The sequence below is a fragment of the Manihot esculenta genome, chromosome 5, assembly GCF_001659605.2.
Source record: "Manihot esculenta cultivar AM560-2 chromosome 5, M.esculenta_v8, whole genome shotgun sequence".
Taxonomy (NCBI): Eukaryota; Viridiplantae; Streptophyta; class Magnoliopsida; order Malpighiales; family Euphorbiaceae; genus Manihot; species Manihot esculenta.
In genome coordinates this window covers 28,419,663-28,441,508 of record NC_035165.2, presented here as the reverse complement: position 1 = coordinate 28,441,508, position 21,846 = coordinate 28,419,663, and the positions used below count along the sequence as shown (strand labels likewise).

The following is a 21,846-nucleotide window of genomic DNA, read 5'->3' as shown; positions in this document are numbered from 1 at the left end:
AGAGTAGGCTTTATGTGATTAGACAACAAGTCAAAGGAATTCAACTCGAATCAGCTGAGATTCGTACAGCCTGGGAGTGGGCCCCTTCCTACTTGGACGAGGTTATTTTTGAAGAGCCTTCGTCGAGTTTTAGAAAATACAATATGTGATTAGAAGTTAAAAAAAATTGTGTTAAAAAATAATTTAATTTGGTTACTCTATATGTGAAATTTGAAATAAATAAAGTAATTATATATAAAAATTTTAATGGTATTAAAATTTTTATTTAAAAAATAATAACTAATAAGATATTATTTTAGAAATACGATAAAATTTAAGTAATTTATTTTTTTTAAATATGTATTTTTTCTATAAAATTTGAAATAACGAATATATAAATACATATACAAAGCTGAGTACTAAAAATTTCTCCGCAGAAAGCAAATTATGAAAAGAATAAGTATTAACAATAGGGCAAGCCGAGGGGTGCGTATCTACAGCAGCTGTTCTAGTTTAGCTTTAGCCCCCACCAACTTTACAAAAGCCAGTTTCCTAGAAGAACTCCATTGAAATAGCCCACTGGTTGCCCAATCAAAGTTCATGAACCTCTCTCCTTCCACTCATATTTAAGCTCATCACTCTTCTTCCTATTGTATCTCTCAAAGCCTTTCTCTCTCTTAAAAGCATCTGTTTATTGTAATGGGAGCAATGAACATGTGTTCTACTTCTTCAGATTCTTCTACTTCCGAGTTCTCTTTCAATGGCAATGTTACTACACCAAGAAACGTAAACAAACTGGAGCGGATCAAAGGTCCGTGGAGTGCAGATGAGGACCGCATTCTTACTCGCCTTGTTGAGCGACATGGACCCAGAAATTGGTCCTTAATTAGCCGATATATTAAGGGACGTTCGGGTAAATCATGCAGGCTTAGGTGGTGCAATCAGCTAAGCCCAAACGTGGAGCACCGACCATTTTCTCCGGCTGAAGATGAAACCATTTTGGCCGCACATGCCAGGTATGGTAACCGGTGGGCCACCATTGCTCGGTTTTTACCGGGTCGGACAGATAATGCAGTGAAGAACCATTGGAACTCGACGTTGAAGAGAAGGGCAAGAGAACAGCAGCATCAAATGATGATGGAGGGTAGTTTTGATAATAGCAGTATTGGTGTAGGTGTTGTTGCAGCAGCACCAGCATCTACGCCGCGTAATGAAGAGGAGGAAGTATTGACCGCGTTGACTCTGGCACCGCCGGGGATCAATGGTAGCAGTAGCAACGGCCGGAAGGAGGCAGAGAGGAAGGCGGAGAGTTTGCCAGCTGGGTTTTGGGATGTGATAAGGAATGTGATTGCAGGGGAAGTGCGAGAGTATATGAGTTCCACCATAAACGAGAGTTCATGGGGTTTTAATTAGCTAGCTCAAAGAAATGAAAAAACGCTGCCGTTGCAGTGATTTGGTTTAATTAAATTTAACGGCCTTAGTGGGAAGATTTTATTTATTTATTTATTTCAGTTTCTCTTCCTCAGTTTCAAAATGGAAGATTATGAGAACTTGAACTCGACAGCATGTCCCCAATGGAAAATGGTTTCAATTTGTAAATTTAAAATACTGGAAAAAAACTGTAATAAATAGAAAAAAAATTATCCAAAATTATTTATTACTTTAACAATTTCAATATAGTATTTATTGTTACTTTTCATATAATGTTTTAAGTTGTTTAATGCTAATTTATTGAAAAAAAAATATGCTTATTTAAAAAGTATTTTAAACAAATGGAACCTAATTATTCCCAATCTATTACGTTTTTGTGTTTGGTTTTCTAGAGTTCGCTTGTGAACTTTAGCTCTTTGCAATTATTTTTCTATTTTTGCTAATTATATCGAGCCGAATTTTATAAAATTTAAATTTATTTATTAAAATATATTGAAAGCTCAAACTCAAGTTTTGAATTTTAATATTTGGTTCAAACTCAACTCGAGAATTAAATGATATGTTGATTAAAAAATATTAAAAGCTCAAATTCAAATTTAAGTTTTAGTAATTAGCTCAAACTTAATTTAAAAATTAAATACTATAATAAGTTCGATTCGAGCTCTTTGTCAAAAAATTCGTTTAGTATAATAACGACTCTAATTGGAATTAAAATTCGAAAAGCTCGATTAAAAATATTTATTAAAAACTCAATAAAAGGTTTGTTAACAAAGAAACTCATTCGATTAAAAAGTTCGTTAACAAAACTTAAATTTTAATTTTAAAACTCGATTAAAAAGCATATTAAAAATTATTGTACTAAAAAATTATAATTATACTAAGCTCAATTTGTAATATAAGTTAATTTAGTAGTTTTATTTGTTAATAAGTTTATTTAATTTAAATTAATTAATTTAACTTTTAAAATTTTAAATTAAAAGTTAAAGAGACTTTACTAAAATTAAATATAATTTAGTTAAAATATTTTATAATAAAAATTTTAACTTAATTTATAATAGAAAAGGAAATCTTCATTTATAACAGAGTTGCACCTCTCCTTTTTCCATAAATTTTTGATATGGGATTGTAGAGTAGAAGTAATAAATAATTTTTTTTTTCAATGAAATTTGAAATTTCTTCGATTTATTTAAATATATTTATCATCAAATTAAGTATGTGAGTACCGTAATAAATAAGTTAAAATTAATTAAAATTGAGTCGTGGTCTGATGGTTAATTAATGACTTTTTTAGGTTACAGTTCAAATTTCAATAACAGCAATTGATTAAATTTTTTTTATTATTTAGGTTTTAGTATTTAAATAATTATTTATTTGTAATATTATTTTTTATTATTTAAGTTTTAATATTTAAATATTTATTTATTTATAAAATTAAATATTATTTATTGTTGAATAACAATTGATCAAATTTTTTTTCTTCTTTTATCATTTAGATTTTAATACTTAAATCTTTTTTTTATTATTTAGATTTTAATATTTAAATATTTATAACATTAAATATTATTTATTGTTTAAATACTAATTATTAAATTTTTAATTAATTATATAAAGTGATCAATTTTTTTCTTTTTTATTTCTTTTATCATTTAGATTTTAATATTTAAATCCTTTTATTTTTTTTATTATTTAGATTTCAATATTTAAATATTTATTTATAATATTAAATATTATTTATTGTTTAAATATTAATTATTAAACTTTTAATTAATTATATAAAGTATATTTAATATAAAATTAATAATATAATATTAAATTCAATAATTATTTATTTAAATATTTATATTATATTTTATACTAAATTAATTGAATATATATAATAAATATATAAATTTATATACAAATAGTCTATATAGACAAGGGAGAGATAAGGGAGAGAGGGAGTTTAAGGGAGTTTCTATTTAAATTATATAATTTTAATTAAAGTTTTTACATAAAATTTATTAATATATTATCATTAATTATTTATATATTATTATTTATTTTATTTAAATATATAATTTATATTAAATTATTTTATATTATAAAAACCCATACATATAATATAAATATAAAATATTATATAAAATAAATATATTAATATAAATATAATCAATTTAAATTATATATATATTATACTCAGCATCATATTGATTTATATTTAAATAATATAAATATTTTAATTTATATTATACATATAATATAATATAAAATAAATATGTTAATATAAATATAATCAATTTAAATTATATATATTATACTTGGTCAATAATATTAGATTGATTTATATTTAAATAATATAAAATTTTAATTTATAAAATTAAATTTAAATATAAAAATTTTAATTTATAAAATTACGCAGATAATATTAAATACGAGAATAATTATATAAATACATATATAAACATATTATTATAATAATAATAATAATAATAATAATTTATTAAGAGATTTAATAATTAAAAAAAATATCTATTTACAAAAGTTATAGTATAAAATAAATATATAAATCAATAGTATAGTTATATAATTAAGGAATAAAGATATATAAATTAACAATATATAACCATGTGGTTATATGGTATAATATTATTTAATTTTTTAAATTTAAAAATTAAGAGAGAGAAAAATAATATAAATAAATATTAAAAATATAATATTTATAACTTTTTAATTAAAAAATATTTATAATATTATTTAATATTTATTAGCAGTATTTATTATTTTACAATAAAAATATATTTTTAGCTCATATATTAAATTTATTTCTACATGTAGTACTAGCATTAACTTATTTCTTTATTATAAATTTAAAATAAAATTATATAGTAATTATATTTTATAAGCATAAATATTATAATATTCATATTTAATGAATTCATAAATGAGAGTATTATTAAATAGATTTATAAGTCTTATAAATTAGTTTATCTTACCAACATTTTAACGAATTCATTCACGAGTTTTTTAAAGAATTTGTTCGACGAGGTTTACTCATGAGTTTCTTAACGAGTCTATCCACGAATCTCTTAACAAGCTAGCTGGCAGGTCTTTTAACGAGTGAGCTAGCGAAATTTAACAAACCAAATACTACTAAACTCAAATTTGGCTTGTTTAAGAAACGAGTCTGAACTAGCTTACAAGTCTTTTACTGAGTGAGTTCACGAAATTTAACAAGTCGAATCCTACTAATTTCAAGTTTGGCTTATTTAATAAATGAGTCTAAAAATTAAATTTAAACTCGGTTCATTTAGAAAATAAGTCAAGACCAATTGAGTTTTTATTAAGTCGAGTCTCAAATAGCTCATAAATAATTTGGTTCATTTATAATCCTAAATTTAACGAGTCTGCTTGAGGAGTTTACTCATAAACCTCTTAACAAATCTACTCATAAATCTCCGATCGAATTTTTACCGAGTCAAATTCGATCGAGTTTTTATCGAGCGAAACTCAGATCGAGTTTTTATGAGGAGAGTCTCAAATAGCTCCCAATTGAATTACTACCCTAATTTTTGCATGCATAATGGCCACGCGATCAACTGTTCTTCTGGAAGCCTTTTTGCGTTGGATTGTGCAGTTGTTGGGCTTTTGGGTTGGTCAAATGAATCGAGCCCATCATTTTTTAAAAAGAGCACATCATCGGGGATAGTCAATAATTTGTATTTGATGTCTTCATGGACTTGTACTGATTAACGTCCAATTCTGATGAATGTGTCAAACATTGTAGCTGGAACAATGAGCCGTGCAGCTTTCGTAGCTCAGTTGGTTAGAGCACCCGTTTAGTAAGCGGGAGGTCTTGAGTTCGACTCTCAACGAAAGCAATTAATTTTTACCCGCATGTCATTTTTAGAAGGCCACACATTCCACGACGGGAATCGCTTTTGCTGCAAAATTACATAAGAAGATGTCTTGCTCCTAAACAACCTTTGTTTTGCCTCAAATATCTATGGGATGTTGAACAACATCCTAGAAATCCATGTGTTTTGACCTTGAATCTCCCTTGGCTATCCAAATTTCTGCAGTCATGCAACTCAAAACCCAAATCCTCAATCTCTTGGATCCATGTCTTAAATCCCATCAAGTTGGAATAACAGTTAAAAGTTCACAATGAGAAATGGCTTGTCATGGCAGCCGCAGAGAATGAGAAATGGCTGCCCAAGATAATCAACACATTTACTAAACACATCATTGTAGTCTGGGAATGCAAGAAGCTGAAGATAATCACTACAATAGTTACAACGCTTGCCCTTCTGTAAAGAACACAACAATGTGTATGCTCTAAGGAAATCACAGACATGAAATAGACTTGGTTTTAAATATGTTTTCCTATGCAATGGAAATATAACAAGCTTATTTTATCATAATCTATGAATACGACAATGTAGTAAAGCTAAGCTCTGCCAATAATCTGAGAGTAATCAACAGAGACAAACGCATGAGTGTTCATATAAATCGTCGAGTCCCTTTTGTTGCTGGAACCAAATTATGGATGTTGGACCATTTACTTTGATGAGAACTGTGCATGAGCACATGAGCCAACACAGGGGGGGATTCTGATTCTGATTTCCTGCTTTATTTGGGAAAGGGCAAACTCAAAGCCCCACTTGAAATTGATGGGGCAAAACAATGCTTCTTTCAACATGCGTGGTTGATTTGATCCATCAGGTAGTTTTTGGTTCAAAAAGGTAGGCTACCTTTCTTTTCTTTCTGCCTGGTGCCTGGTGTTTTATAGGAAAGAATTTCACTCATCCACAGAGATTTGTCACCTTCCTCTCTCATTGGCATAAGAGCAAACAGCTTTGATTTATCCGAAAACCCATCAAGTATTTCACCAGAAAAGGAAAGAAAATCAAAGAAAAATGAAATCCAAGATTCATTTTGGTTTAAGCCCATCACCTAACAAACATTCATGAAAACTTCATCTCAAAATGTACAGTAGCAACAATGGCTGAATACACTAAGAGTAGGAAGCAAACAGTTAATCAACAATAGTGATGTGAGAATGGGAACTCAAAAGAGAGCTGCCACATCCAAGAAAAAACACCCCATGATCGAGAAGAATAAGATTATCAAATGGTCATTGAGGAGACTGTTCTTCCTGCTTGGTTTCTTGATGAGTTTGAGCAGGCGGCGGCGGTGGCGGTGGAGCAGATGTGGCAACCACAATCGTTCCATCAATGCAAGAAGAGCATTTTGTCTCAGCCCAACTCTCCATATCATGATGACCATAACCCAAGATTCTCCTCCCTGAGCAGAGCCTTCCGATCATAACAGCGACTACAGCTAAAATCACGATCATCACGAGTACTGCAATAACCGGGCCAACTGAGCCGTGGGTTGAGTGAATGTGGAGAGGTTCCTGTGCTATAGTCACCGGCGGTGGTTGCTGGCTTAGTGGCATTGACATTTTAGCATGAAAAATTCAGAGAACTGAGAAAGATGAGTGAGTTTTAGATGTCTTGCTTTAGCGCAACATGAAAAGAAACAAAAGCCAAGGCATTCTAAGTTTTTTGCAAAACTGAAGAGCAAAAGGGTTCAAAGTATCAGCAGTGAAAAACCCATTTTGCTTGTAAGGGAGAGCAAAAGAGAGGGAATTTTTTAGTTAGATTGAGAAGAAAGTACAAAAAGAATGCAACTTGTAACTAGTCCATTTGCCTTAAATAGATTGGAGAGATTAGCGAGCAAGGTGTTGATTCAAGAATTCTAACTAAAATACTAATAAAAAAATTACTATTTGGTCCGTATTATAAAAAAATTTATTAACTATTAAGAGTTAAAATTAATAAAAAATTAATCAGTAGATTTTTTAAAATATTATAAATATTTTAATATATTTGTTAAAGTTAAAAATTAAATAATGAGTTTTTTAATGGTGCAGAGATTAAATAATAAATTTAAATAAATAATAATAAAAAATTAAAGGGTTTTGATTTTTAATAATAATTACAAGAAAGAACTTAAGGACAGTAAAAGGACGAAAGGAAAGGTTAAGAAGTAATCAGAAAAGCAAAGGGAATCTAAAAGGACTGACTAAAAAGTCCAAAACCTTTTCCTAGTGATGACCTTTTCGAAAACGCCTATGAGCTTTTGCAGACAGCAAGCAAGATAACACAGATAGGATGCATGCAAATTGCAAAACAACCTTAACACTCATTTTCAATTTCAAAGCTCATTATGAATTGGAAGTCTGAAAAATACTTATTTACATCTTATATAAATCTATAATAAAATTTATACAAAAATTTATATATTTATATTATCTATTCATATAGATTCAACTTATACAAAAATGAATTTTCTTGAAAGTTTTGAAAATTGTTTGGAGATGTAATGGAACTTTTCAAATTTTCTAGTACTCCTATTAAATGTTGATGGGTTATGGACCACCTGGGTATTTTAGAATTCTTTAGTATTTATTTTTTTTATGTAATGTTTTAAAATTAATAATTTTTTATTACTCCTATCTCAAATTTTGATGGGTATTGACCACGAGTATTTTAAAATTTCTCACAATTTATTAATGATTTTATTAAAAAAAACTCTCAAGTTCCTTACTACCGAATTAAAAAATATTACCAACAATGATATTAAAACCCTCCTGTGAAAAACTGTATCCACCATCATTGTTTTTTGCCCTTTTTTCTATCAATTTTATTTTACTTGTTTTTTCTTCTAACAGAACTACAATCACCAGCTTCTATTGTTTGAAATCTAATTTATTTGACAAAATTATGAAATAGAAGTTTAGCACAGTTCTCTCATAATTTTTCCTCAATTTAAAATGTTAATGGTTTTCTTCTCATAATCCATTGCTAGTGTCGAAACCTGGATGAAACACCACAGCCAATAGTACTTTATGGGTCAATGACTCCATGATTGATCCAAGTTCGTCCTTTTGCACTTGTCACCTTACAATTCATTTTTATTTTAAATTTTCTTTAACGAAGCATCTACAAACCAATCAACAGATTTAGGAACATATATTTTCTATCATTGGAGTAAAAGCAACATTAACGTAATATAACAATCTTGTTAAGGAAAAAATACCCAAAAAAGCCTACACAAGCCTTTGAAGCTCTGGCGTAGTCTTTGTAATCGGGGATACCGCAAATGGCACCCATCATATGTGAGAGTTGGAATGAATTTTACTTCTATTAGCATATTTTAGTGGAATTGGAATTTGATTTGATAATTTTTCAAATTGCTTAAAATTCCTTAAAGACCCACATGCTTCTTAATAAATTCGACAGAGTTGGTGAAACAGGGCACGCAGTCCACAGAATTTGTGCATCTTAGGCGTACGTCATGTCTGATGACAAGCTGTTCTCATGTTCAGGTTTGGTGGTTACAATACCAGTAAATAATGCAAGAATTAAAGGTGCCATAGAAATAGATACTCCCACATTAACATTTGACCAACCTTATTGATGATATTTGTCCACAACATTAGCTATACAGTTGCATCTCGCCCTTCTCCCACTCAGATATAAGCTTCATTACTTTCATTCTAGACAGGCAAATTATGACATCTGATCCACAACGATAATTGATTTTTGTCTTATCCCTTTTGCATCCGCCAGGATCTCAATTAATTAAGCAAAGATTGATAAATATTTACTGTTAAATAGTTTCAACGTTGAGAAATTCAGATCTACGAATCCTTGCTATCCATAATCTAACTAGAAATCCATTAATAAACCAACTGACCAGATCATAGGCATTTCGCTTAATGATTACTTTCGTCTCTGATTTGCCAAAACTCACAGGAAGTTGTCTACCACTTCCAAAGAAATCTGCAAAGGGAATTAATATGGAAACCACCCAGTAATGATGTGCATCTATCTACTAGAAAGTTTTTCCCATGTTTTTTCATGGTCTCGAAAATCTTTAGTCATAAGAATTCAAATATAATGTAAAACATGGTCACAACAAATACAAAATCGACCTTATATGAGAACACCTTGTGTGGGTGTCCCACTTAACTGGAGTGTTCTTGTAGTTGTGACTTGATTTATTTATTTTTGCTTTTTTTTTTCGCATGGTATAGGGTAATTTTCCGAACACACCTGTTCTTATACAAGGTCAAGCTTATGATAGCTATAACCTATAATTTTGTTACATGCTAATTAACAAGAGATTGACCAAGCTGAAACAAACCGACTATTAAAATCATGCGATTCTGAAATCTTGAGTGAAGGAAATTTTAGTAGTTTATAAATGTCGATTCTAAACTCATACTGTTCCTAGGGCTGACTATATCTCATTTACCAAATAGACAATTTGAAATCTCATTTGTTTTCAGGAACCAATCATAAAGCAAACCTAAAGGAGACGTGTGCTTGAGATAAGACGAATCATATTACATTAACCCATGTGTACATCAACTCAACCATGCTTCAATGACCAAGTTCCAGAAGTGTTGAAGTTGGCTGATCATCATTCAAGCTTTGTTTAGGGTCAAAACAACACGTACATATTACATTAGTGTACATCTGTATGAAGTTACCCTACAGGTTTTGCGTCTGTACAAAGTCCCCAGATTTGTCATTATATTGATTCTCACCTGAATGGCCATCCAAGCAAGAATTTATGGATGTGGGAGGCAAGGACAACGGATCTTAGAAATGCGACAGGAAGTTACACTTGCAAAAAGTTGGGGAAGAAAGCAAGTGCATAACTTTAGCAACAGCTCAGCCATACTTGCAAATTTTCGCAGTATGAATAATTACCTGCTTATCAACTCTTCAATCATGTTCCTGGCCTCAACAAGAGCATTCGTGTATTGGACTTCCATAGCCCATACATTCCGCATGGGAAGCACTGCCGTCTCCAGTTCTAGCAGATGCTCTTTCTCCAACTGCTTAATAGCATTTGGATCCATCACACCAGCAATCACGGTCTGCCAAAGAAGAAAAAAACAAATATTATACAGTATCAGCAGGAGTTCAGAGAAAAGTAGGAACTCTTTTGTGAATATTAATGTTCAAGCATGGAAAGTTAACTCCAGGTCTCCTGTTACTGTTCTGAATGTATGGCAAACTTTCTACTTTAAATACTAGCTGGCAAGTCCAAAATTTAATGGCTTTGTGGAAAATTTTCTTCTCCATGATTTCAATTGAGTCCTTGTGCAGTAGATTTTTTTCTCAAATGAATATCTTCCTTTTAGAATATATACTCACCCAAAATGTGCCAAAACAAGAATTGAAGACTATAAATTTCAGGAGATTCTCATCTGAGGTGCTGAGAGCATTCTCTGAACTCACAGAAACAGTAAGGTCTTGATAAGAAGAATCTACTATTGATCCATGGTTTCTGACAGTAATTCTACTGTTCTTCCTTAAAATTCTTTCAAGATGAAACATAGTACTTTTCGTGAAACTCTTGTCTACTCCCACACACTGCAACGTGCAGCCACTGCTTACAAATGCCCTCAGTGGGAGTTCTTCATGCAGCCTCAGCAGAGTTGCTGCTCTTTCACCATTAGCCCAGCAACAACATGTGGACGATCCATCATCTATGAGTGCAAATGGGAAAAATAAAGTTACTAGAGCATCAGAATCAGGAAACAAAATCTTCACAGCGGACAGCTCATGTAGGTGAACTAAGATCATGCAAAGCAGAGACTTCTAACCAACTAAAAATGAAAGCATCAAACAAAAGACTAGATCCCTTGAAATCACAGTACCATCTATATTGTAACTGTGACAACCGTCTTTATGTGTTTGCATGGGCCACTTCCATATCATTCATGACAATTAACAGGACTAAAAAATTTTTGAACCCTATTACCAAGAAATTCTGAACAAACCACATCTCTAAACCGGTGACAAGATGACATTGTTTCTTTTTCATGCTCTAAGATTAATTCTGAGATTTTAGCAACAATTTCACAAGTGATATTGCATCTGATAGGGGTGAACAGCAGATGGGCCAGCCATGCCAATTGGGCCAAGACAGTTGGAGGTGTATTTCAGGAGAAAATTCAAAGGCTCAAGTGGCAAAGGAATTCTAGAAGAATTGCAGCTGCGGGAATTGCAGTTGCAGCTCTCAGAAAATTCAAAGGCTCAGGTGGCAAGACAGGTGCTATAGCAGAATAACAACCTGAGCAGAAATGACTGTAAATTAGAATGAGAACAGAGAGAAAGGCATTATCTATCGAGCCATTTTGTCTTTTCGGCTTTAGCTAGACTAGGGAATTTCCTTGTAAATCTCTTAGAGCATGTTTGGCATTGAGTTTGGAGGTTAAAAAAATGCTTTTAAGAAAAAGTATCATTTTAGATACTATTGAAAAAAGAAGTTTAGGAAAAGATATGTTGTTATTTTGTTGTTGTTATGACTAAATTAAGTCAAATATTTTTTAATTATTTTTTAATGTTTTCTAAATAGTATTTTTAAGAAAGTGTTGTTCTCAATGATAGTTTTTAAAAACAATGCCAAACAGACCCTTTGGTATCTATTGGTTGTGATATTTGAACTTTGATTGTAATCATCAGTTTCTTCTGGAGTATGAATTCAGATAGCCTTTCTCTGCCATTTTCAGTTACCATTTGCATTATTGTTCCTTGATCTGTATCAGCATCAGCCTGCTGGTCCTATCTTTTCTTAAAATACAGGAGAGATATCTCCAAACTGGAATTTGATTGAATATGTTCTATAACACCACAAACCCAAATCCACTTCAATATATTTACAAGAGAGAAGCAGAGAAAGAGGGAAACAGAATTACTGAAAGCCAATTTTCAATTTAAAAAATTCATTTGCATAAAACCAATGCAAGTTTTCCATAAAGGCTTAGCATGGAGGAGTCATCTGTTATGGATAACGGATAGATTAAATCCATAAAATCCATAGTAAATAGATTATATTTATCTATTATCTTATGTCTAGTATCTTATCTTATCTTATGCATTTGTTATTAGACTTTCGTTATCTTATCTTAGGAGTTCTTTATCTGATAATTGATTGTATTGGACTTCTACTCTAATTAGAAGTATTATGATTGGATGAACCTCTACAGTATACAAGGTTTAATTTTATTCGATAAAACAAACAGAATTTATCTCTAAAATTGTGAGATTTAAAACTCTCTCATTAACGAGTCAGAAGTGTTAAAAGCTCCTTTCTAATCAATCATCCCGTGACGCGATCTATATCCCGAGAGTGTAACAACTTGGTATCAGAGCAACTTAATATCAGAGCAAAGTATCATGAGAGATCAATCCAGTTTACAACAGAAATTGGATTCCTATATCCAATTATCTAAAGGATTGTATCAACACCAATATCATGAACAAAAAGAGATACGAGCTTTGCTTGAAACTATAGCTAAGCATTTAACTTTGGCAGAAAAGGTGGAAGAAAAGCCGATCGTCAGGTCGTCATGGGTGATTCAATAAATTTACCAAAGAAGTTGAATTTCACACAACAATCACGTTTGAATGACTCACCACAACAAATTTTTGAACAAGTTCACACCTTCAATAGAGAGGCAAACCAGAACCAAAATATATCGAGTAGTAGCTAATAAAATTTTAGTCAATAAATGATGAGAGAATAAAGGTACTTGTGGTGCCCCAAAATGCCAAAGTTGATTTTTCCTCGTATGATAAAAAGGGACGTAGAGTTATTGTTTTTTGTCTAAACACTCAAATTTGAAAATTATTAGTTAGTTGACAAGACTGTCCTGAATCTGAAGTTACATAGGAGTCGAACAATTATTTCTAGGCTGCATATGCTACCTTTGAGCTTGAGGACAAGCTCTATTTTCAAGAAAGCTCTTTTTACAGGGAGTGATGTTATGGATAACGGATAGATAACATCCATAAAAAACAGATTGTATTTATTTATTATTTTATCTCTAGTATCTCATCTTATACATTTGTTGTTACATTTCTATTATTTTATCTTAGGACTTCTTTATCTAATAGTTGCTTGTATTAGACTTATACTCTAATTAGAAGTATTATGATTATATGAATCTACACTATATAAGAGATTTAATTTATTTAATAAAACAAGCAAAATTTATTTCTAATATTATGAGATTTAAGACTCTCTCATTAACAAGTCTAAGGTGTTAAGAGCTCTCTCTAATAAGCTCATTTCCTATCAACCATCATGTCACACGATCCACACCCCGGGAGAGTAACATCATCACTTCTAAAATCGCAATAACACTATCCCATATGTTCTACCATGATAAAAGCATACCTTAGATGGATAAAATAACTCACTTTAGATGGATAAAAATAACTCACCCAACACAAAACCCACAAGCGGAATATCAACAAAGTTTGGCATAGCTTGAGCTCTAGAAAGCACACCATAATATTTTATATTGTTCTCCAAAACCAATACATGGAGAGCAACGACCTATCAGAACGACAAACAGATAAATTTTAGTTAGCAGCATTGCAGGCTATCAAAAGTACTTTAGCCATTAGGAAAATTGGCAAATAAAAGGAAATTTTAACTTAGAAATGAACTAGCCCAGACTAGTAACCCTGTCGATTAATGGATCCAACACAGCTTACCCTGCAACTAAATCGCATAGGCTTGCAATCTGAGCACTGAATGAATTCAGAAATAATACCAGAAGAAACATTGTCCGAAGAGGCAGCTGATGACATACACAATGTAGAGCAGATTTTAAAAGATTTTTCACTATATGGTCCATTACCAACCCTTATGGAGTTCAAGACAATAAATGATACAGGTGTCAGCTTGAACTTATTTGCCACCCTGGAAAACGTGAAATAGCCATTTATTAGCACATAGAATATACCAACTTAGAATAAATGAACCAGCCATGGGAGCAATTATTAGAAACAGCCAACATATGAAGGGGAGATGTCGATAGACGAAAATTTAATAAATAAAATAGCATACCATCATTGCAATGCTAAATCAGCAACTACACCAAATAACACATATAGAAACAAATATCATTGTCCACAACTCAAGCTATAGCAAGTATAATTAATGGGCGTAACACAATCATATTATTCAATGCTCTGTGATCAAAAGCAAGAAAATAACATCAGGACTATCCATATAAAGATGGGTTTTAATGCAATTTGTTTGGCTTTTTCTGATCCGATGCCTGGGTTACACAAAAGCAGATGGTACCCTCATCCTAACAGTTTGAACAATTTGATGCTGAATACACTTGTTGTTGAGAAATATGGGCCCAAGGATACGGATCATCAACAAGCAAGCCTCCATGCTAAATTGGGCTCCCCATCACAAAATTGGCCTTGGCGATCTCTGTTTAGTTTGCCAACAGTTATATGCCCTTTATAATTTTCACACACTAGTGATGTAGGATTTTGTATCCACCTTCAATATTCCAACACTCCCCTCAACTGCAACTGGGTTCAACTCAAGATTCAAGGCCTAGTTGTCACTTGCCATTACACAGGGTGACACATCTAACTTGGTTCTGGCTTTTCTTTGCTCTTCCCCAAGAGTTCAGCTCCTCTTTGACTAGCACAACAGTTCTAGTCTGGCTAGTGTTAGGCTCAACTCACAGGTTTAGATCCTTCAGGCTATCTCCACCATATTTTCAAGTCTTGAATCTATAACTGTTAGACCTCACTACTCTAATGCCATTTTGAGAAATATGGCCTAGGATTGAGGACCATCAAACAGGCAGGCCTTCGTGCAGAATTGTGCTTGAACTAGGCTCCCTGTCACCAAAAAGCCGTTTTGGTTTGGTTTGCCAACACATATGTCCTTTACAATTCTCATGTCCTATTGATGTGACATTTTGTTCCCGCCTTCATATTCCAACAATATCAAATTTCACATGTGCCATCCCATTATCAATTTGTAGCCCAGCCTAATAGATTATCCAATCTCAGATAGCCCTTGTTTGGTGTACACAAAGATCCAACTCATTCAATGAGATTTAATGATATAACAAATTTGAAATTTTAAAACATGGAAGCATTGGTGATATCAGTATGTATATAATAAATAGAAGACAGATAAACACTCACTCAAGTATTAAAGTTCAAGCATGTCATTTGATAGCATGCATAAGCATACCTCAATTTGAGAATTCGATGAAATGTTGCATTAACACCAGGTCCAAATCCAACAAGATATGCATGTTTGCTAAGGGAACCTAAAATGCTCACCTAATGCAATAAAAGAGGCAATAAGATGAAACATTTATTTCCAAATAAATAACAAATAAGCAACTTCATGCACACATGCAAATAGGAAATCACCATTTGATTATCCACCAAAACATGAATACGAGAAATGTTTGTGCTTCCCTGAAAGAATTTCATGTGAAGATCATCATCTAAGTTTTCACAGCTTAAATGGACATTGGCAGAATTGCAGTCAAAACCATGAATGTCAACCACATCTCCACACACGGATGTCAAATTTCCCTCTGGAAAAAGGCAAGGAAAATCAAGAGATCCAAAAGATAAATTAGGTGAAGACATTGTGGTCAAAACATTAGGAGAATCATTTGAAGTCTCTTCTTGTGTCGTAAGAGGCTCAATGTGTGATTCTTTTGCTTCATTAAGCTTTACTTCCAAAAAAACCTTTGCATTGGCAGAGAGATGAAGACAAACATCTGAAGAAGATTCTGGAAAATTACCGATGGACCTCAAGAATAGTTCAACTTGATCACTTAGAGGAACTTCTCTACACCTTATAGAATAATCATTTTGAGAAGGAAGGCTTGACATTTTATTATGTGTGACTACCTCATCAGAAGAGAAAGAAAGTCCCCACATGTGTGTTCTGGAAGATATAAAAACTTTATCACAATTAACACTACAGCAGTCCTTAACAATACAGAAGGATTCTTCTGGATGGTGGTTTATGATGTAATAACTGCCGATCTGCAGCACCTGGCATTCATATTAGAGAGCATAAGCCACATTGTCAGAGTTTTCTTTTTTTGGAACAAAAAAAAAAAAGACAACTACATCATCATCCTTAGACTAGCTAAATTCTAAAAACAATAGGGAAAGATAGAAGAAGAAGGAGAAGAAAAGAGAATCCTACCTGATACTTGGAAAAATTTTCAGAATTGAATTCTAGCAACACCCTTTGTGCACTCAGTTTACAGTCAGCACCAACTTTTACTTTAGATTTTGTGAAGCACAGTTTTCCTGAATCAACCAAGTTGCAACTATAAGCAGTTCTAACAGTAGCCAAGCATGGAATTTCAAGAGAACTCAAGTTTCCACATTCCCCCTCATTGGATCCCTTAGAAGCCTGGCTTGATGCCTGATCAATTTTACGCTTCTTATAGGACAGATGTTCCTGGTAATTTTCAATGATAAAATGTTCTGATGGCTCATCAAGCCAATCCCCTGAAATATTAACGGGAAGCACAGCTCCATCTTTCACAGGAAGAAACAGATCCCAGGGCAAGATAATGGCCTCAGCAAATGCAGTGTAATAATCTGTTATCACTGGCTCACCTTTAAACTGCAGAGATAGATATGCAATATCAGTAATCTATAAAGGCAACTAAAATATATAAAAAAAAATACAAGAAGAAGAAGAAGAAGAAGAAAAAATTGATATATATTTAAAGGATCTCAGATAACAGATGTATATTATTTAAGCAACTTAATGAACATTAAAAAAACTACTTACAAAGACAAAACCATACCTTCTGTAGCACAGGATATTTGTGTGTTATACATATCAGATGAAATCTTCCCCCTTGAAGTTCCATAAATTCATAATTGCTGTCCACACAAGGATAAAAGGGAAGATTACTGCAAGTTGTATTGCCTAAGTGAAAATTGATATAAATTGTCAAATTCATCTCTCTTGCCAACGGGGTGTAATCAAAGATATGCCTGCATGAGAATGACTCCATGACAGGCAATCCTGGATGATCCACAAAGTTAGGCGTGCCTTCCATAATTAGATTATAGTCTATAACCTGAAAGGCAAATTAAGTGACTAAAGATCAATAAATTTTCACACATCCGAGCAACTTAGGACAGGATAATCAAAGTCTTTGAACAATCATTTGATATAACCTCATAGAAGCCATCGGACTTCCAACCAGATGGGAGATCAGGTACTATGACATCAATGCTCCCAGTTGCATCAACTAACTGCAACCTTCCAGAAGATGGGGAAATCTGGATGAACAATACAAGTCCTTGAGTAATTACGAGAACAAAACCAGCAAATAGCAATTAAAAGGCCTCATAATCAGATTTTTCTTTTGTAAGAAGAATTTCTATTTAGAAAGAAAAATGGGAGTACATTAGGGAGCCAACTAACCCTCCTAAGAAACTGAACATAAAACTACAAACAAAAACATAGAAAGAGGGTAGTGCCCTCTAAAGATGTTGGATAACACTTGAAGAGCCCTATAGACTATGGTAAAAACAACTTGAATCAGACTCGGATCAGAAAGCCCTACAGCCTCTCTTTAACGTTTTCATAAATTCCTTAAATCATCAAGCCAAAAAAGCTTGATTCATAGATTCACACAACCTTATGCACTTAAAATGGTTCACATTTGACCAAAGCAGAACAAGTGGTTGTATGGACAAGTTCAAGCACAAACTAGTCAATCCATGCGTCGCACAAGCTGTTTCTTTCTTTAAAAAAAGAAAAAAAATCTGAATCAAGAAAAAAGTTTTTATATCAGAAATGTGTTCATAATAAACCAAAGCATTCTTCCCATTGTACCAAAAACTTAATAATAATAATAATAAGGCAAAGCAAAAATTTTCCAGTGAAAAAAAACATTTTTGTTAATTGCTGGGTAATAACTATTTATTTGCAATCATATATAAATATTGTCACACCTCCTTTGATTAATAGTCTGATAAACAGATGAAGTTAAATCACCAACCTTTAGGCTTCCAAGAAGAGAAACACCTATATCTTCACTTCGAAACATCCTCCTTAGTGTCATACTAGGAGATCTTCCCTTAAATGATACTAGATTAAATTGAGTATCATCATGCAAGATGTGAAAATTTCTCTCCATTTGCAATGGTGCTCTCATCCACATGGTCTCACAATGATGGAGAAAGGTAGAGATAGGTGCCACCTAAGAGTGAAAAGAAGATTGATAATTTGTTCACTCGCTTTCATTACAACAATTTACCAAAACCTATGCCAACTCTTTATAGTGAAATTAGATATGCCCTCTGATGGGATGAAGAAAGGTATGGTTAAAATATTATAAATTCAGTGCATTGAATTCTGAACTAACCAATTTCAGGTTAGCACAATATGCTTCACTATCACAGCCACATGAGCTGTGCTTGCATAATTCTTCAATTATTCCATGCTGCCAAAAAAAATGTTGTCATAGATGATGCCAACCAAACACAAAGTAAGACTTGTCTCAGTTCATCTAACAGTGAAATTACCAATTTACCCGAGCTCGAGTCACTGATGGAGGTAAATGTGAATTAGAAAACATCTGAGCCAGTCCTTCCTTCTGGTGACACCTTGCAACCATCCACATCAAGTTAGCAGATAAATATAAAAGCAGAGCTGTGGAAAAGAACGAAAAGGCTTAAAGTAAAACAAGAAATTTTTTATACACTAGCAAGACATAAAGCAAATAAAATTACATGTTTTGAACCCAAGATATCTTTTTCAGACAAAATTCCAGCAAACTTCTTGCGAAAACTTGAAACAACGAGTATTACCCTGTAATTCAACCCACACATCAAGAAAATGAATTGAGATCATCCTGGGAAACCACTATATTTCCTAGAAGCACGTTTTCAGAATTCCATACCATAGCCTGGCAGAATAATTCAAGGAATCAATAAACTTCCCCAGCTGACTTTGTGATTGGTAAACTACATTACACCTGCAGCACAGAATTGTATCTCTATCATACATGTTGGGCATGGTTAAATGTCTTCAGAAAATTGAAAAGCTTCCAAACATTTTTTGCATAAACAGTAAAAGGACAAATCCATTACTTTGAACAACTCCACCAACCAACATTAGCATAGTACACTTGTCAGGACTTTTTCTGAAATATTCATTCTGTTTCTACATAAAATCAACAGGCTCATGATAATTTCGAAAATGTAAAAGACTTGAACTGGTGAAAGAAAATCTCATCTGCCCATACCCTGTTTCCAATGGTGAGAATGACTCTACAGTAATACTAGTCTTTAAGCAAGTCCCAAGTATGAGCATTTGCGTCCAAGTGAATTTTGGATTAACAAAATGCACATTCTTCAAAGAAATCTGGACCAAAAGCCAACAAATTAGGGAGAGAGAGAGAGAGAGACTTTGTTTTGTAGACTCATCATCTGGCATGTTCAGAATAAAATTGTAAGCATCTAAGCATTTTTCTTTTTGCTTTCAACTTACAAGCTGGACAAACTAATTTTACTTACAATGGCGCCAACCCTAAGACTGTGTGGTGCAGTTAGCAATTGATCAGATAGTAAAAGCCACACTTCTTTGTCCAGCTCAATTACCATTCCTCGCATGTATACACCCTTGACAACGCCAGTATAAGCACCACATTCCCCTTTTCCCACAATATTTTTCATAAATGGTGACCATTTGTTGGATAACCTCGGCAAATGCAAAACAGAATTTTCTGTGGTTACAAACATCAATTGAGACTCCTCTTTCCCTATAAAAACCAACTTCTTTTTAAGCCCTGATAGCGTGACAACATTTCCTACAAGCTTGGTAATCACAGGATGCCACCTCCAAGAAGGACCAAAGAAATATACAAACAAAGGTTGTAGAAAACAATGAGGATGCTGTCCTTGAGCTAAATTATGTAAAATTGTAATCGACTCCTTAGAATTACATAATTTACACTCGCAAACTCTAATTTGTACAATAAACCCGCGAAGATTGTTAGTCTCGCTAGCACCAGTTGAACATGGAACGAGTGTAACAGGACTTATTGATTCGATTGGACCATGAACGAGACAACGAGCCTTGGAATTGTCTGCGATAGGAGTAGGAGGGGAAGGAGAACCAGAAACAATAGGAATAGAATCTACACTGGAGCAGCGGGAAAGGGAGCTTCTACTTGAATCCGGAAAATTCCATCGGATAATCTCTAAAAATCCACCACCAGAATGTTTTAGAGGAATGAAATTCCAAGCGAGGACATGAATCTTCTTCCCGACTGCACGGACACTAAAATCGAGAATATCGCAGCAAATGGTGGATGAACCATCCGAGAACTGAAAGCAATTCTTGTTCGGGCAATTTAGGGTTTCAGCAGGAAGAAGTAGGGTTCCAATAAGGATCGCCGGTCCAATCAAAGGTGCAAGGATTTTAGGTATAGGGTTAGATTTAGACGAGAGACCAGAAGATGAAGGTTGGGATTGGGGTTTTTCATCCGACATTGACATTGGTTTGGATGATGGACGAGAAACAGAAATGGTCGGCGAGGAATTGAGTGAGAATGCCGCCGTGAATGGCCGACCACGACGGATCAGCTCTGAGATTGTGAGGAGCCTTTCAGTTTCTCCCATGTTTAAAACTTCTTCCACAAGACTAGGGATTTGATGAAGCAGAGTTTCAGAGTGAATAAGATGAGAAGGAACAGAGCGGGAACTTTTGTCGGGGGAATTTTAAATGTTTTTCCTTCGCAGTCCACCGGGACTAATAAATTGATGGTTCGTATTTCAATTGATAAAAAAATTATTACAATAGTTATTAATATGAATAAATCAAAATATGATATTTATTAAAATATATTCATATACATTGATGCTTTCAAATTGATTTCAGTGGATCCGTAGGAAATCGAAAAGGAGAGCTTGTTTTAAATTTATTGTGCTTATTATGTTTCAACTCCTAGTTGCATTCGGGTACTCTGTGTTTGTTTCCTTTATTGTGTTTTATGCTTGGGTCTTGCAGGTTGCAGGAGGCAATCTCTAGGGTCTCTCGATGAATACCTTCCTTGCTTGCATGGCCTAGTTTTTGGAGAATCAATTGGTCAATACCTTCCATGTTCATTTTTTTGGCAAGCAGTTCCTGATAGCCTTTTTAGGCATGGCTCTAATCGTCCAAGGCAACGTGAAAGCCTACTGTTCTTGCTTGTTGGTTATGTCCTTTAGTCTTCTTGATTCTCTTTCAGAAACTGCTTGACACTAAAGTCATTAGTTCTTCGTCTCTATCTATTCTGGGCCGCTTTTCCCTTTCCTTTGTGTTTGGGATTTTGGGGAAAAAAAAAATAATAATTGGAAGAGCTTTAAAATTTTTTTGTTTTTTATCTACCAAATTGGTGGATTTAAAATTTTTTTAAAAAAATTTCCATTTTCAAATATAATAAAAATTACTAAATTTTAAAAACTATGAAAAGCTTTACTTTACTTTCTTCTAAATTGAGTATTAGTTGAGTTTAAATAATCTTGCTAAATAGATTCGTTAGGGTTCATGATTAGAAAA

At 33.0% G+C, this 21,846-nt stretch overlaps 3 protein-coding genes and 1 non-coding gene across 5 annotated transcripts; 2 read left to right on the top strand and 2 right to left on the bottom strand.

Moving 5' to 3' along the window:
* Nucleotides 1-507: 507 nt before the first annotated feature.
* LOC110616331 (transcription factor MYB44) lies at nt 508-1,573 on the top strand. The gene has a single exon (XM_021758727.2). It carries the CDS (start codon nt 679-681, stop codon nt 1,390-1,392), a length of 714 nt encoding a protein of 237 aa, XP_021614419.1. The 5' UTR covers nt 508-678; the 3' UTR covers nt 1,393-1,573.
* Nucleotides 1,574-5,193: 3,620 nt separating this feature from the next.
* TRNAT-AGU lies at nt 5,194-5,267 on the top strand. Its single transcript has one exon. It is a non-coding gene; the product is annotated as a tRNA-Thr (tRNA).
* Nucleotides 5,268-6,297: 1,030 nt separating this feature from the next.
* Nucleotides 6,298-7,097, bottom strand: LOC110615424. Its single transcript, XM_021757263.2, has one exon. It carries the CDS (start codon nt 6,851-6,853, stop codon nt 6,524-6,526), a length of 330 nt encoding a protein of 109 aa, XP_021612955.1. The 5' UTR covers nt 6,854-7,097; the 3' UTR covers nt 6,298-6,523.
* A 2,688-nt stretch (nt 7,098-9,785) lies between these two features.
* Nucleotides 9,786-21,061, bottom strand: LOC110615811 (CST complex subunit CTC1). 2 transcript variants are annotated; one of them, XM_043956753.1, is made up of 17 exons: nt 19,821-21,061; nt 19,550-19,668; nt 19,205-19,279; nt 19,035-19,113; nt 18,836-18,898; nt 18,668-18,745; nt 18,302-18,502; nt 17,472-17,576; nt 17,286-17,371; nt 17,093-17,171; nt 16,477-16,905; nt 15,681-16,319; nt 15,496-15,587; nt 13,980-14,187; nt 13,704-13,818; nt 10,626-10,960; nt 9,786-10,345 (listed from the first exon to the last, which is right to left on the bottom strand). In XM_043956753.1, exons 1-17 carry the CDS (start codon nt 20,925-20,927, stop codon nt 10,172-10,174), a joined length of 3,984 nt encoding a protein of 1,327 aa, XP_043812688.1. In that variant the 5' UTR covers nt 20,928-21,061; the 3' UTR covers nt 9,786-10,171. The 2 variants fall into 2 exon arrangements, with proteins under 2 accessions (XP_043812688.1, XP_021613630.1); XM_021757938.2 differs by having other exon boundaries at nt 17,093-17,371; nt 19,821-21,060.
* Between the last annotated feature and the right edge of the window lie 785 nt (nt 21,062-21,846).

What these genes read in the sequence shown, in the direction of transcription:
- LOC110616331 (XM_021758727.2), top strand. Translation starts at nt 679, where the DNA reads ATGGGAGCAATGAACATGTGTTCTACTTCTTCAGATTCTTCTACTTCC.
- LOC110615424 (XM_021757263.2), bottom strand. Translation starts at nt 6,853, where the DNA reads ATGTCAATGCCACTAAGCCAGCAACCACCGCCGGTGACTATAGCACAG.
- LOC110615811 (XM_021757938.2), bottom strand. Translation starts at nt 20,927, where the DNA reads ATGGGAGAAACTGAAAGGCTCCTCACAATCTCAGAGCTGATCCGTCGT. An exon ending in CATCAGTGACTCGAGCTCGG is followed by an intron (nt 18,746 to 18,835) that starts GTAAATTGGTAA and finishes TTTTTTTGGCAG; the next exon opens with CATGGAATAATTGAAGAATT. An exon ending in CTTGTTTTGGCACATTTTGG is followed by an intron (nt 10,346 to 10,625) that starts GTGAGTATATAT and finishes CTTCTTTGGCAG; the next exon opens with ACCGTGATTGCTGGTGTGAT.